General features: G+C 38.9%; 1 protein-coding gene across 1 annotated transcript in view; it reads left to right on the top strand.

Moving 5' to 3' along the window:
• The window catches only part of LOC126354333 (proton-coupled folate transporter-like), a 231,414-nt gene that overhangs the window by 171,430 nt on the left and 41,998 nt on the right, over positions 1 to 17,986 (top strand). Inside the window, exon 9 of the mRNA XM_050003899.1 lies at positions 9,669 to 9,752. Coding sequence (XP_049859856.1) covers positions 9,669 to 9,752 — 84 coding nt within the window. The remainder of the gene's footprint in view (positions 1 to 9,668; positions 9,753 to 17,986) is intronic.

The following is a 17,986-nucleotide window of genomic DNA, read 5'->3' as shown; positions in this document are numbered from 1 at the left end:
AAAGTTGTGCTGCTGTCATACTGATTCAGTAGTCACTCACTCAGTAGTATGTGGTGGCTATTATGAGTTTGCTCATACTTACACTAAACAACAATTCCATGATACTGCAGTGTGGGCAATATCTTGCAAACTGAGGGATGTCTCATAATATATCAGTAAGGAGGGGATTGTGTGTAGAACACATAGACTGCACTCTATTTAGTTAACATTTCCAAAGAAAAATCATTCACGGCCGTCCATGTGGTAGGCAGAAACACTGATCACTTTTGCTGCAAATTTGAAAACACAGTAAATATACCTTGCATTGTTGACAACTAAAGTTAGTTATATATTTTTAATCAAAGTAACAGTCATTGTAATGCACATATCTATGTCTCCTGAATAAGACTGTTGCAGTGATTAGTCGATGGAGCCTACTTCCCAGATAGCCATTAAGATTGCTACACCACGAAGATGACATGCTACAGATGCAAAATTTAACGAACAGAAGAAGATGCTGTGATATGCAAATGATTAGCTTTTCAGAGCATTCACACAAGGCTGGCACCAGTGCTGACAACTACAATGTGCTGACATGAGTAAAGTTTCCAACCAATTTCTCATACACAAACAGCAGTTGGCTGGCATTGCCTGGTGAAACGGTGTTGTGATGCCTCATGTAAGGAGAAGAAATGCGTACCATCATGTTTCCAACTTTGATAAAGGTCAGATTGTAGCATATCACAGTTTATCATGTCATGACATTGCTGCTCACGTTGGTCGAGATCCAATGACTGTTAGCAGAATATGGAATTGGTGGATTCAGGAGGGTAATACATAACACCGTGCTGGATCGCAACGGCCTTGTATCACTAGCAGTTGAGATGACAGGCATCTTATCCACATGGCTGTAACGGATTGTGCTGCCACATCTCAATCTCTGAATCAGCAGATGGGGACATTTGCAAGACGACAACCATCTGCATGAACAATTCGACTATCAGCAGCATGGACTATCAGTTCAGAGACCATGGCTGCAGTTACCCTTGATGCTGCATCACAGACAGGAGTGCCTGTGATGGTGTACTCAATAACGAACCTCGGTGCACGAATGGCAAAATGTCATTTTTTCAGATGAATCCAGGTTCTGTTTACAGCATCATGATGGTTGCATCCGTGTTTGGTGACATCGCGGTGAACGCACATTGGAAATGTGTATTCATGATTGCCATACTGGCGTATCACCTGGTGTGATGGTATGGGGTGTCATTGGTTACATGTCTCGGTCATCTCTTGTTCGCATTGACGGCACTTTGAACAGTGGATGTTACATTTCAGATGTGTTAAGACCCGTGGCTCTACCCTTCATTCGATCCCTGCGAAACCCTACATTTCAGCAGGATAATGGATGACCACATGTTGGAGGTCCTGTACGGGCCTTTCTGGATACAGAAAATGTTTAACTGCTGCCCTGGCCAGCACATTCTCCAGATCTCTCACCAATTGAAAATGTCTGGTCAATGATGGCAGAGCCTCTGGCTCGTCACAATATGATATTCTGGGTACTTATTTCTTAGGATCTATGCACCCAAATTGCATGAAAATGTAATCACATGTCAGTTCTAGTTTAATATATTTGTCCAATGAATACCCATTCATCACCTGCATTTCATCTTTGTGTAGCAATTTTTATGGCCAGTTGTGTAGTTTGAGGTATAAAAGAATGTCAACAGTTTGTGTGTCCTCTTGCTCATGAGCATACACTGTATGGTTAAATTATAAATCCTAGAGGCATCATAGGCACTTTAAAAAGTGATTATTCAAAAAATTAAAGAGAAATTATTCCATCTTCACACTGAATACTAAGAACTGTTTGATGAATTTAGAAATAAATTACATTATTAAATAATTTAAGAGTTATGGAGACAACTCACTGAATAGCGTAAAGTGATCGACAAGCACACGCAAAAGAAAAAAAAGATATTTGCTTGCTTTAGGAATAAATCCTTCATCAAACTAGAGTGCACACACACACACACACACACACACACACACACACACACACACACACACCTGTACCCATACATTATTCTGGCCGGATGGACAAGTTGTAGCATAGTGGGGTTGGTTTGGTTGGGTAGAGGAAGGGAGAGGCGAAAGACAGGAAGAGTGGTTTAGGTGGGTAGCTAGCAGCTTGGAGGGAGGCAACAGGTTTGCTGGGTAGGAATGGGGAAGGAGGGGTTGCAGGTGCATGTACTAGGCATGTGATGCATGGCTGCCAGAGCTGGTGGGCTGTGGCTCACAGTGAAGGTGACATTGAGACATGAATTAGGAGCAGTTTACAGGACAGAGGAAGCAGAAGCTGTTGGGTGGAGGGTGTGGGAACAGTAAATTAATGAAGATTGAGGGCAAGAGGGTTTTGGGAGCGAAGACTGTGTTGCAGGGGTATCTCTGACATCTGTGGTTCGGAGAAGCTGGTGGTGAAGGGTAGGATCCAGATGGCCTGGGTTGTGAAGCAGTCATTGAAATTGAGCATGTTTTGCCACTGGGTGGTCAGCTTTGTGCTGGCAACAATTTGGGAGAGGCCATTCATTCTGGTGGACAGCTGGTTGGTTGTCATACGAAAATGAAAGCCTATGCAGTGGTTGCAGTAGAGTTGGTATGTGACGTGGCAGCTTTCACAGGTGTCCTGGCTTTGAGGGGATAGGAAAGTCTGTGACAGGACTGCAGTAGGAAGTGGTGGGTTGGTGGAACTGGACAGGACCTGCACCTGGTTCTTCCAGAGAGACATGATTTCTGTGACAAGGATTTGGGAGCGGGAGTGGCTTAGGAATGGACCAGGATGTGTGTAGGTTGGTTGGTTACAGAATATCACTTTAGGATGGTTTGGGAGTATTTTTGGTAGGATGTCCCTCATTTCAAGGCATGATGATATTAATGTAGTCATACAACTGTAATGTTACTGCCAAATGTTAAGTCACACAATGATATTTTTAAAATATCCTCACTCTTTCACATTGAATACAAATAACCAAAAATAACCATAACGTCACAAAGAATTGTGTCTATTAGAAGCCTTTCGTTTTTGTATGTATGTAACAACTCTTGTTTGGAAGAAAATAATGCAGTTAAGTATTTATGAGAAAGGCAGTGACCTCATGAAGCTCAGTTTGAATCTTACATATTAGCTATAAATATCATGATTCAGTGAACAAGCTAAAACTAGTAAGAAATAGTGACAACAAAGTTCTCATTTACTTAACCTGTGTTATTATTATTTACTTATTTTGAGCCATCAATGACTAGAGTTTCTGTTTGGATTATTGATATATATTTGTTTTTGATGTTTCTTCTTTTCCTTAGGAAAGAATTAATGGATATAAAAGCTCACTATTCAGTATTGCACTTTCCATTGTATTCTCAGCTATACCGTTGTAGTCATTTCATCTCTGCACTGCACTGTATCAATTTTCCAAATTTATTTGTAGCTCTTGACCATCAAGTCAGCCTTGGCAGAAGTTCAGAGTCTCTGAGCAGATTAACTGTCTTAGAGCCATTACTTTTGAATGATGTCTGTCATTTTGCAGTGGTACACGGTGTACAACTTTGCTTCTGCCATTTTTTCCCCTTAATTTGAGACTGTAATGAAACAAATTGGTTACACATGTATCATTCAAAGTATTTTTCATCACTGGCTACTGCTTACTCCCATCTTTTGGGCAGTGTACAAATTCCACGTCAAAATATTGTTCATCTTTTGAAGTGATCAATGAATATATCCGATTTGTGACTGCTTCATGAGATTGGAAGTGTTAGTCAACCAGACCATGTGCCATTGATCTAAACATGTGAAAGTTGGAGGGAGCATGTCTGAAGAATACGGCGGGGGCTTGTATTTCCCATTTTAACGTTTCCAAGTATGTTTTGACCTCTTTTGCAATGTGGGCTCAAGCGTTGTCATGCTGCAAAAACACTTTATCATGCCTCTCACTGTATTGTGGCCATTTGTCTTTTAATGCTCTGCTCAGGTGCATTAATTGCATTCGATAATGAGCACCTCTGATTGTTTCACTTGGTTTTAACACCTCATAGTACACGACACTGAGCTAGTCCCACCAAATGCAGAGCAAGATCTTGGAGCTGTGAATATTTGGTTTGGCTGTCAACGTGGAAGTTTGTCCAGGATATCCCCATGATTTTTTGCATTTGGGGGATAATGTACCCATTTTTTGTCCCTGGTCACAATGCGATGCAGATATACCTTTTGTTTTTGCCTCTGAAGCAGCTGATCACAAACAAACGCCTTGCAACGCCTCTTGGTTTCAGCTCACAAGGGACCCAAGTTCCTTCTTTCTGAATCATGCCCATAGCTTTGGGATGTTTTGAAATGGCTTGCTGCATCACTCCCTCTAATCATGCCAATTATTCTTGAGTTTGATGTGAGTCTCCACTCAGCAATGTCTCCAATTCTGCTTCTTCGAAAACATTCTCTCTTCCACCACTGTGCTGGTCTATGACATTAAAATCTCCATTCTTGAAGAGTTGGAACCACTCACAACACATTCTTTCACTAATAGCATCTTTACTATATGTGCTTGAGAGCATTCTATGAGACTCAGCTGCTGTTTTCTTGATACTGAAACAAAACAGTAACACCTCCTGCCAATGACCAGGATTAGGCTTGTAAACTGACATTTTCAATCAAGAACAGCTTTATGATGCGGACACAAATCGACTAATGTTTAAGTGAAGTTATGCTGACCGGGGTCCAAGGCAAGTGCATGATGTCTGCGATCTGTTTCTTTCGACCGCTACTTATCATTTTTGCCACCTATTGGCAAACAGCGGAAGCAAAGTTGTACACTTTGTATATTAAATGTGATAGAACCTGGGATTAGCAAAACTGCAAATAAAAAACAGCATATGAAACCAGCAGACAAATGTAAGTGGACTAACAGAAACTACAAAAACAATACACAGAATACCAAAAAAATGTGGAAAATGAAATTCTAATATTGGAGATTCTGTGCTTAAAAATGTAGTAGCTCTAAGATGGACAGTCCATGTTCGCCCAGGGGCAAGAACTCATCAACTAATGTAACATATGAAGAAACTTCTTAATGCAATTTGATCAAAACAGTGAAAAATGTATTTCCAGCACTAACAGTGACAGTACGGCATGGTCCATAGAAAATCAGTTAGTGACAAATGTATAGACAAAATAAACTGTAGTCTCAGAGAACAGTGTAACAGTTTAAAAACACTATTTCAGATCCAAATTAGTTTATAACCAGTGACTGCATAGCACAGGATTGCTTACATTTGAACAGGTTAGGTTCTGCAAAATTCATCAAGATGTTCATTGACAAGTGCAAAATTATAAACACAGTGAGTGATAGAGGTGACAAACAGTTTAAAGGAATAAAAGGTAAAAAACTATTAACAAAACCTATTGTTAAAACAAACACACATTTTTGATGGATTTAAACATAAATGGCTTACATATGTCACATACAAAGGGTACAGAAGCAAAAATTGAGTTCTACAAATATTCTTAGTGGGAGCAAAAAATAGATTAGTCCTTCATGCAAATGAACATTGACTAACAAAAGACTGCATCGAAATCCTTAATAAATTGGAGAACTAAGTTGTAGCCAGTAATTTTTATAGAAGCAATGAAATTAATTGGGTTTGCTACATACTAGTTAAAAAATCTTTATCATTTAAGGTAAGGGATGGTTTTAATTTTATAAATGATGAGGACAAATTTGAAAATAGCAGTATAGAGTTCTTTACCTCCGGTAAAGAAGTAAACAAAGTATTTGTGTGTAAGCTAAGGAGTCTCATATAGAAACTATAGAAATACTGCTCCGAGCTGCAGGAGGTGGTGTCAAATGTGCGTGAGATGTGCTTGCTTGTGAGAATGAAAGATGAAAATAAAAGGATTATTATAGCTGCTGATTTTTAACATAAACATAATAAATGAATCCAGAGAATCAACAGAATTTATTGATCTATTTCAAAAATTATGACAGAGTTCTTGAAAGTGTTTTTCATGTTTTTACTAAATACTTCCACCTACAGCCTGCCATAAAAATGACAAGCAACTGAAATGGATAACTGCTGGTATAAAAGTGTCAAGTGAAAAACAACAGAAACTCCAGGTCGGAATGTCAACAATGTAAAGAAAAGATAGATTGCTACTTACCATAAGGATGACACATTAAGTTGCAGACAGGCACAGTTAAAAGACACTTACACATTAGCTTTCAGTCAGCCTTCTTCAGAAAATGAAACACACATTGCTCATTCACACAGGCAAGCACATCATCACACACACACACACACACACACACACACATACACACACACACACACACATGAACACTTACCCCAGCAGCTCAAGCCTGAATTTCATCCTGGTCCAAGCTGCAGGAGCTGGCGTTAATTGTGCATAATATGTGCTTGCTTGTGTGAATGAATGGTGTGTGTTTCTGTTTCTGTTTCTGATGAAGGCTGTGGCAAAAAACTAATGTGTAAGTGTCTTTTAATTGTGCCTATCTGCAACTTAACATCAGTAAGTAGCAATCTGTCCTTTCCTTTCATTGTTGTCAAATGGAAAAAAAGACAGTTGTATAATGATCTGAAAAGTAATAAAAAATTCAGCTTTTATAAAGAGGAATAACATTGCAGAGCTTTTGTAGTATGAATTTCTGCCTCTAAGCATGCACAGCATAACTCATTGCCAGTTCAGTGATGCCTGTGTTGTTGACCTGGCTTGTTCTGTTCATCTGCAGTGATTGTTTTTGCTTGTGTTGATTTTTTCTTCTTTCTTTTTTTATGATGGCAAATTTAAGAGAAAACATGCAGCTGTGAAATTTTGTTTTCTGCTTGGCAAAAATGCTGCTGAACTTATTTTGATGTTAAAAAGAGCTTACCAAGATGACACTATGGGAAAAACTCAAGTGTACAAGTGGTTTGCTCAGTTTAGGAATGGAGACATGTCAATTGATGATGAACCTCATTCTGGATGTCCATCAACTGTCCGATTCAACAAAAATATTGAAAAAAATCAAGAGCTTTTGCCCACAGAGTGTCAACAGCTATTTTATTTGAAGTTTCAGGGAGATTACACAGCAATGTTCATTAGGAGGACCTGATTTGGGACAGACATCTCTGCCACCATGACAACATATGTGCACATGCAGACATCTCTGCTAGGCAGTATTTGGCTAAAAATACCGTGGTTCCATTACCCAGTGGACTTTACTCACCTGACCTGACTCTGTCCAACTTTTTCTTTATTCCACACATGAAAAGGACATGGAAGAACAGAAATTTGGCGATACTGAAGGAAAAAAACAAGAAAAAAACAAGGGAGGAGTTGTCAGCCATTTCTTAAGATGACAAAAAATAATGTTTTGAAAAGTGGAAGCTCTGGTGGGACAAATGTGTTAGTTGCAATGGAGAGTATTTTGAAGGGGATAAAGTTGTTTTGTAAACAATTTGAAAATAAGTAGATTTAAAAAAAATATTGTGATTGTTTTGGGTATCCTCTCATATTTAGAAGGGCGGTAAAGTCAGCAAAAGAAATGAGAAACACAAAATTCATTCTGAATCTTACAAATAAATCAAACATGGTATGGTAAGTGATAGAATCTGCACTTGGTGTCATAGGTGGTAGTCCACACATCTCCAAAATTAAGATAGATGACAAATCCATTGAAAATTCTTCAGAACTAACAAAATTTTTCAACAAGTTTTTCATAAATTTATCAAAATCAGATGTTGATGTAATTGGTTGCCAAGATAATGGTCAACTCTTCAGATTCGATCAGGGTAACATGAAAGTTGTAATTAAATTTGAATGAATTATACCTAAAGATGTAGAAAAAGTAGTATTAACCCCTAGGAACAAAAGTTTGACTGGCTGGAATGACATACTCACTAGGGTCATTAAAGTAGTTTCTAGTATGATATCAGGACCCCTACCTGAAATCATAAAAAAGTCATTTGAAGAAGGTTGCTGCCCAGAGGCTTTAAAGCATGCAGTAGTAAAGTGATTATTCAATAAAAACTCAAGGGAAGATGTAACTACCAGCCAGTAAGCGTCTTCCCAGTATTCTCAAAAGTATTCGCAAAAATGTTGCAATGCAGATTGAAAACGTCATACTGAAATATAATATGATCACATTAAATCACTTCAGCTTCCAGAAATGGAAGAGTACATTATGTGGCATCAACAAATTCGTTGAGAAAATTTGTGTATCTCTGGAAAACCCCAAAGAGGCACAGGAATTTTATGTGACCTCACAAAGGCTTTTGACTGTGTAAACCACTCTTAGTGTTCCATAAATTAGAAAAATATGGAATAAACAGTAGTATTTTAAAATGGCTGAGATGATATTTAACATATAGGAAGCAAAAGTTAGTTGTAATGTCACGTACAGGAAATTGTTTCTCAGAATCGAAAATTATTTCACACGGAGCCCCACAGTGTTCCATTTTAGGCCCAGCTCCATTTGATATAAATGATTTACCTTTAATGTAACATCACACTCAATTTTATTTGCAGACAACACATCTGTACTCATTGGTAGTGAGACCACTGAACACCAGAGTCATTGATACCCTAAACTGTATAGAATGTTGGTTTGATGTAAATAGATTAAAACTAAACACACACACACACACACACACACACACACACACACACACACACACACACACACACACAAACTAATGCAGTTAAAACTAAATAATCAAAATCACATAACATTTAAATAATCCATAGAAATCATGAACTTAATGAATCAGAGTGTGCCAAATTCCTGGGGATATGTATAGAAATTGATCTTAGTCCTCTCGAGTAAGCTAGTAGTTTGCAAGCAAGCTAAACAGTCTTTCATTCACAATGACAGTATTGTCATACACAAGTGGCATGGACACTAGGAAAATTGTTTACCACAATTCTCTTCAATCAATTGTAGGGTATGCAAGTATTGTTAATAGGATATTACTACTTCAAAAACTAAAAGTAGTATTAGGCTTAGAGATTTGTGTCAACCTTTATTCAGAGATCTAAAAATTTTAACTATTCTGTTTATTCACATTTATGGACTGCTTGACTGAAATTTCTCATAATTAGAGACTCAGTTTTAACATATGTATGACACATGGAACAAAGATAATTTCATATTTCCATCTCATGATTTAAAATTCTACTCCCAGGCTCCTCAGTACACAGCTATGAAAATTTATAACAAATGAAAACTGCCACAGTATGGAACTAGGTTTACTGAAGATAAAATTACATGCCCTCCTAGCACAAAAACTTTGTTATTCTCTAATGAAATATGTAATGAGCATGAAGATTTCTTTGTAGAGTACTGAAATAAATTTTTAAAGACTTCTGTAAATTAAGATTAATTTCAGATTTTTTGACTTATAGTAAGTATCTCAGTTACTTTATGTGTATCCTGTACTTGAAATCAGTGATTTATGTATGTGCATAATGAGACAATAAAATTCTGATTCTGAAGTTTCTACTGCCAAAAAAAATTGTATAACTTCATTCTCTCTGCAAGATAGTTTTAAATTGTTAGTTGATCTACAACAAAGAACAAAACATTTTTGATATTTTACAGGTACTTGTTTAAGTAACATTATAGAATGATATTATTTTGCAGCTGCCCTGGCTAATGCTTTTGGAGGAATCTCTACATCACTTATAAGGTCAACAATGTCTAAGACTGTTCCACCCAGTGAAGTAGGTGAGTGTGTAAATGTAAGAAAAAATGGTACTAGTTACTTGTTGGCATGTTTGCAGGCATTACTAGGAATTATCATGCCAGCCCATACTCTGAACACCTTGAAGTACTAAGTACATAAGATCTCTGTACTTTTACAACAAAGTTCACATTTTATGTTATGTAACACCTGATTATTTTAGCCACCCTCAGTGGTCTACAACATAACTTTGTATTTATTTATATAAAAATAGATTGCTATCTGTAGATCTGTTTTCAGTGGAAAAGAGTGTATTCAGTTTTCTTTCAAGATATCTGGCCACACTTATTCCGACTTGTTCTTCTACTACTTCGGTGGTCATAAGTCACTTCTGTTATTACTATACTGATCATGTCAATACTCTGATGAACACTCATTTTTCTATTGCTTAATGAGATACTGGCAAACATTCTGCCTCCCTGGGAGAAAAATGTGGATAACCCATATTACAGATTATAAGGGATGCACTATGTAATTATGAACTGTGCAAGCTAGGAGCTGAAATGTTTAGTTTGCCATTAGATATATATGAAAGCAAAAGTGATGACATTATCCTAGCCTTTGGAGCTATAAGTTCCTTTCTCAAGGAGAGGAAAGAGATAGGTTGGACATGGCAGTCCTGACTACTGGTGGATCCCTTGCATCCTGGGGTCTGAGGAACCTACTTTTTGTTTTTAACATTACCCACTCCCTTTCTCCTTCCAGAGAAAGGAATTGATAGTTCCAAAACCTAGGATAATGTCACCACTTTTATGTTTGTTTAGCAGCAGTATTCCAGATTTTGTCTTCTAAAGCATCTGCACAAGCAATTGATGTCTGCTTGTGTCTGTGTATGTATGGATGGATATGTGTGTGTGTGTGTGTGTGTGTGTGTGTGTGTGTGTGTGTGTGTGTGTGTGCGCGCGCGCGAGTATATACCTATCCTTTTTTCCCCCTAAGGTAAGTCTTTCCACTCCCGGTATTGGAATGACTCCTTACCCTCTCCCTTAAAACCCACATCCTTTCATCTTTCCTTTTCCTTCCCTCTTTCCTGACGAAGCAGCCGCCGGTTGCGAAAGCTCGAAATTCTGTGTGTGTGTTTGTATGTTTTATTCATTGTGCCTATCTACCGGCGCTTTCTCGCTTGGTAAGTCTTGGAATCTTTGTTTTTAATATATTTTTCCCATGTGGAAGTTTCTGTCTATTTTACTTACATTATCATTAATTTGAACCCAACAATTAAGTTTGTTATTGTCTCTGTTGCATTTGAAAATCTTCTCTGTCATCTTACTTTCTCTTTTTGTTTGTACAAGTAGTTTCACTTTGTATTCATCTTCCCTTTTTCCGTAATCTACCATACATTTCATCCCGCCTAAAAATGTTGTGTCTGTGTATGTATGTATGGATGGATATGTGTGCGTGTGTGTGCACGAGTATATACCTATCCTTTTTTCCCCCTAAGGTAAGTCTTTCCACTCCCGGGATTGGAATGACTCCTTACCCTCTCCCTTAAAAACCCACATCCTTTCATCTTTCCTTTTCCTTCCCTCTTTCCTGATGAAGCAGCCGCCGGTTGCGAAAGCTCGAAATTCTGTGTGTGTGTTTGTATGTTTTATTCATTGTGCCTATCTACCGGCGCTTTCTCGCTTGGTAAGTCTTGGAATCTTTGTTTTTAATATATTTTTCCCATGTGGAAGTTTCTGTCTATTTTACTTACATTATCATTAATTTGAACCCAACAATTAAGTTTGTTATTGTCTCTGTTGCATTTCAAAATCTTCTCTGTCATCTTACTTTCTCTTTTTGTTTGTACAAGTAGTTTCACTTTGTATTCATCTTCCCTTTTTCCGTAATCTACCATACATTTCATCCCGCCTAAAAATGTTGTGTCTGTGTATGTATGTATGGATGGATATGTGTGCGTGTGTGTGCACGAGTATATACCTATCCTTTTTTCCCCCTAAGGTAAGTCTTTCCGCTCCCGGGATTGGAATGACTCCGTACCCTCTCCCTTAAAACCCACATCCTTTCATCTTTCCTTTTCCTTCCCTCTTTCCTGACGAAGCAGCCGCCGGTTGCGAAAGCTAGAAATTCTGTGTCTATGTTTTATTCATTGTGCCTATCTACCGGCACTTTCCCGCTTGGTAAGTCTTGGAATCTTTGTTTTTAATATATTTTTCCCATGTGGAAGTTTCTTTCTATTTTATTTACATTATATATATATAAAATAGAAAGAAACTTCCACATGGGAAAAATATATTAAAAACAAAGATTCCAAGACTTACCAAGCGGGAAAGCGCAGGCAGACAGGCACATGAACAAAACACACAAACACACACACAGAATTAGTAGCTTTCGCAACCGATGGTTGCTTCTTCAGGAAGGAGAGGGAAAGACGAAAGGATGTGGGTTTTAAGGGAGAGGGTAAGGAGTCATTCCAATCCCGGGAGCGGAAAGACTTCCCTTAGGGGAAAAAAAGGACAGGTGTACACTCGCACACACACACATATCCATCCGCACATACACAGACACAAGCAGACATATTTAAAGGCAAAGAGTAAGGGCAGAGATGTCAGTCGAGGCGGAAGTACAGAGGCAAAGAAGTTGTTGAAAGACAGGTGAGGTATGAGCGGCGGCAACTTGAAATTAACGGAGGTTGAGGCCTGGCGGATATCGAGAGGAGAGGATATACTGAAGGGCGAGCTCCCATCTCCGGAGTTCGGATAGGTTGGTGTTGGTGGGAAGTATCCAGATAACTCGGACGGTGTAACACTGTGCCAAGATGTGCTGGCCGTGCATCAAGGCATGTTTAGCCACAGGGTGATCCTCATTACCAACAAACACTGTCTGCCTGTGTCCATTCATGCGAATGGACAGTTTGTTGCTGGTCATTCCCACATAGAAAGCGTCACAGTGCAGGCAGGTCAGTTGGTAAATCACGTGGGTGCTTTCACACGTGGCTCTCCCTTTAATCGTGTACACCTTCCGGGTTACAGGACTGGAGTAGGTGGTGGTGGGAGGGTGCATAGGACAGGTTTTACACCGGGGGTGGTTGCAAGGGTAGGAGCCAGAGGGTAGGGAAGGTGGTTTGGGGATTTCATACGGATGAACCAAGAGGTTACGAAGGTTAGGTGGACGGCGGAAAGACACTCTTGGTGGAGTGGGGAGGATTTCATGAAGGATGGATCTCATTTCGGGGCAGGATTTTAGGAAGTCGTATCCCTGCTGGAGAGCCACATTCAAGGTCTGATCCAGTCCCGGGAAGTATTCTGTCACTAGTGGGGCACTTTTGGGGTTCTTCTGTGAGAGGTTCTGGGTTTGAGGGGATGAGGAAATGGCTCTGGTTATCTGCTTCTGTACCAGGTTGGGAGGGTAGTTGCGGGATGCGAAAGCTGTTTTCAGGTTGTTGGTGTAATGGTCGATGGATTCAGGACTGGAGCAGATTCTTTTGCCACGAAGGCCTAGGCTGTAGGGAAGGGACCGTTTGATATGGAATGGGTGGCAGCTGTCATAATGGAGGTACTGTTGCTTGTTGGTGGGTTTGATGTGGACGGATGTGTGCAGCTGGCCATTGGACAGATGGAGGTCAACGTCTAGGAAAGTGGCATGGGATTTGGAGTAGGACCAGGTGAATCTGATGGAACCAAAGGAGTTGAGGTTGGAGAGGAAATTCTGGAGTTGTTCTTCACTGTGAGTCCAGATCATGAAGACGTCATCAATAAATCTGTACCAAACTTTGGGTTGGCAGGCTTGGGTAACCAAGAAGGCTTCCTCTAAGCGACCCATAAATAGGTTGGCATACGAGGGGGCCATCCTGGTACCCATGGCTGTTCCCTTTATATATATTTTGTGCAGTATGTGACTGACCTAAATAATTCTTTTCAACTGTAGCTTGATGTGCCCTTTTGCCATCTCACTGTTAATACAAACAAATGAATAATTAAGGTAAAATATGCTATATTGTTTGTTACACTGTATGCTGTAGTCTGAGGCATCACTGTAATTGTTCACAACAATCAGATATGTAAAAGTGCCCATCTAAAGAACATGACTTAGTGCTCAGGATCACTGTAATTGTTCACAACAGTCAGATACGTAAAAGTGCCCATCTAAAGAACATCACTTAATGCTCAAGGATTTCAGTTGCGAGATTCTATGATAAGTGGATGCCTTATATAAAGGCCTGCTGTTAACATTCTGGTAGTGCACAGTCCAAGATGTGTCAAGAAATATTTTATATCCTGCCACATACATCACACATAATACATTGTGGTGAAATTAGAGAAATTTAGACTTACACACATATACACGGACAGTTATTATTCACAAGCACTATCCATGTATGGAATAGGCAATGGATAAAGAGTTATAGATTAACAGTACATGTTCTGGTGCACATCTAATCATGGCGTATAGAATATAAATTAAGATGCAAATATAGATACAGAGTATGTAACTATCACTCTGATATTATGGAAGTAACGCGATATTAAAAAAGAAAATGGATGCTGCTGATGTCAGTTTCTTAAATTTCTATTGTATGTGAGGGCTTAATATGGTCGAGCAGAAGTAACTGAAACATACAAATGTCAACCCATATCAGTTCTTCAAAAGTACATTATGATAGGCCTTGGAAAAGCATTTACATAATTATTCTGTAAGTTTTATACTGAAGGACATAAATTAAAAATTAAATGAGAATTAATATCTGGGTCATTCCATGTCAAGTGACTTACATTTAGATAAGCTTCCCACTTGACCATATTCAATTTTGATGAAATTTTTACAGGATGTACATAAAGGGCTTAAATGAAGCACTGCCAGGTTACAATACCCTAAGTAGTATGGTTGGGCTGCTAGCCACCTTTTTCTAAAGGTTAGTTTTTTGAATAAATAATCAACTTTATTTTACCATTTCCCAGTATCTAAGAGACCTGTCATGATGAAACTTTGTGATCCTATTCAACTACTTGGGTACAATTGCTCAGTTGTAGACCTAAAGGTCAAATTATGATAAATTCATCATAATGTGCTATCAAAATGGGTCACAAATCTTGTCATAACAAATTTTGACTGTAATTTATGAGCTTGTAATTACTGAAAGAATAACGATCTGAAGCTGATCCTTTACTCATCTGCAGTCTGTCAGCATGTCAAACAGCTCTGCAAGTGGCACTGAGATTGCTCAAATAATAACTGAGACACGTAAGTTCAGAGTCTACTCAAGAATTTAATTAATCGACTTTGGCTCACTTTTAATTCATAGGGTGACAGTGATTGAACTATGTGAAATAAAATCATCATAATTTCTGAATTGTTTATGTTAGGCCATTCAAACATCATGGTTGGCCATGGGGCATGATGGGAATTAGTATGTGCATGCGCATGCCCTTTATTGTTGTTGGCCATTTGCACGTGAAAATGCCTTGGTACAGTGTGTCTGAGCATGTGAATGCGTACTACATGATCAATAACAGTCCAACTGCAGCTCAAAGGAAGTTTGTGACTGAGATCAAGATGAAGACAACTGGCCCATGTGTGCTGAAAATCAAGAATTTGATTTGCAAATTTGAGAGAATAGGTTGTGTTCATGATGACAATGTTAGCAATGTCAGTCACCCAAAAAGAGTTAAAATGCCTGAAAATATTGAGAAGACATGCACTGTGTTTCAAACCAGCTCGAGGAAAGTGATAAGACGAGCTGCACAGCTGGTGGGAATCAACTGGGAGACACTCCGACAAATTGTTGTTGACGACCTGCCTCTCTTCTCGTACAAAATTCAAACCCATCGGCCATTAAGCCCCAGGACCATGGAACAGTGGTTATGTTTCGTCAACACTATTGTCCTTAGAATTTACGAACAGGACTTTGATGTGAATATGGTCTGGTTTAGCGAAGAAGCCCACTTTCATTTCGATGGGTTCATCAGTAAGCATAATTGGCACATTTGGGGAACTGAAAATCTACACTTCTTGATCAAGAAGTCTCTTCACCCTCAGTGCATGACTGTGTGCAATATTGAGTCACGGAATAAATGGTATGATACTCCTTGATGGCACAGTGACTACCAAATGGTACATGAAGGTTTTGGGAGATGATTTCATCCTCATCATCAAAAGTGACCCTGATTTCAACAAGATGTGGTCCATGAAAGATGGAGCTCGACCCCATTGAAGCACAAGAGCATTTGATGTCCTGGAGGAGCACTTTGGGGACTGCATTCTGGTCCTGGGGTACCCAAAGGCTGGTGGCATGGGCCTCGATTGACTACCATATTCTCTGGATCTGTACATATGCAACTCCTTTTAAGGGGCTATATCAAAGACAAGGTCCACAGCAATAACCCCAAAACCATTGCTGAGCTGAAGAAAGCCATTCAGGAAGTCATTAACAGCATCAGTGTTCTGACACTTTAGTGGGTCATGCAGAATTTTGCTGTTCGTCTGCACCACATCATTGCCAATGATACCAGGCAGATTGAACATATCATAGCCTAAATCTGAATATCTGTTGTGATGTTTACATGTTGAATAAAGTGTGTGCATGCCATAGGTATAACTAGTTTACATTTTTTTCATATTGTTCAATAATTGTCATTCTGCACTTCAAAAGTCATCACTTAAATCTGATTTTTCTGGACGCCACTGAAAAGAACTCACTTTGTTGGGTCAGAAAAGGTTGTTTCTATTTTTGAGACATTGCATTTAAGAACAAATAAACTTACATTTCATTACATTAAAAGATACACACTCACACAATATTGTGTTGGTCCATGATGGCTTTGCCATTACCGGTTTTACTCTTTATCGTTCTTGAGCTATAAATCAAGGTCTGACAATTAAGTAATGTGACTGATTTTCTTTGCAATATGTGGCAACCCTACAGGCTTGTGTAGGCACAATATCTTTGACCTTTGTCTATAAGCTGCTTCTAGTCCAAGTGGCACATCGATGCAACTGCTCAGTCGTGAGTTGTGCTGTAATAAGTGAACTCACGTTTGTGTCTCTCGTCACAGAAATGGAACCGCGTAATATTGTGCAATTGTATGCCATTTCTTTTTGTGTTAAACTGGGTGAAAATGCAACGACAACTTACGGTAAGCTTCAGAAGGCTTTTAGAGTGGAGGTTTTGTCAAGAGCTCAAGTTTTTCATTGGTGTAAAATGTTTAGTGGAGACAGAACGAATGTTGAAGATGAAGACTGCAGTGGACGGATGTCAACTTGGCCAGGATGCGTGAACTTGTACAATCTGATCGAAGATTATCTGTGAAAATGATTGCAGAAGAACTGAACATCAATTGAGAAATGGTTCAGCTAATAATAACTGAAGATCTTGGTATGAGACAGATTTCTGCAAAACTGGTCCCCAAAAATCTGACACCACAACAGTGAGAAACGTGGAAGAATGTGGCAGCTGATCTGTTAGAGCAAACAGAAATTAATCCAGAATTGTTGAGCCATGTTGTCACTAGTGATGAAAGTTGTTTTTTTCAGGTCAACTCAGAGACAAACTGCCAAAGTTTACAATGGTGCTCAAGAGGATCACTCAGACCAAAACAAAACTCATATGTCAAAGTCAGAAGTGAATTTCATGCTTGTGTGCTTCTTTAATTCCAAGGGAATTGTTCATAAACAGTGGGTGTCTCCTGGACAAACAGTTAACCAATATTAATAGAAATAAATTTTGGAAAGACTTCGTAAAAGAGTTCATTCTGTCTGTTCCAACATTGCTGATAATTGCACTCTGCATCACGATAATGTGACATCCCATACTGCTCTGTCAGTACAGCAATTTTTAATCTCAAAACAAATTTCATTACTACCACAGCCACCTTATTCACCAGATATCACTCCGTGCGACTTTTTTCTATTTCCAAGAGTTGAAATGGCAGTCAAGGGACACCATTTTCAAACAACACATGATGTCCAAAAAGCTGTGACGAGGGTCTTGGAGGATATTACAGAAGATGAGTCCCAGATATGTTACCATCAATGGCAGAAGTGCTGAAAAAAGTGTGTGTAATCAGGAGGGAATTACTTTAAAGGAGACAACACTAAACGTGACTAAAATGGTAAGGAACATTTTTTTTTTCACATCAGTCTCATTACTGTATTGTCACACCTCATGTTTCAGTTCTCATTAATTCAGTTGCTGAAATGTGTTACTAATAGCAACTACAGTTGTTTCTAGCAAGCTATAACATTGGCCCATTCTTGTTGCGTGGAGCTGAAATGACAG

Source organism: Schistocerca gregaria, chromosome 3, assembly GCF_023897955.1.
Source record: "Schistocerca gregaria isolate iqSchGreg1 chromosome 3, iqSchGreg1.2, whole genome shotgun sequence".
Lineage (NCBI taxonomy): Eukaryota > Metazoa > Arthropoda > Insecta > Orthoptera > Acrididae > Schistocerca > Schistocerca gregaria.
Note: the sequence above shows the minus strand (reverse complement) of the source record. Positions and strands in the feature narration are given on the sequence as shown.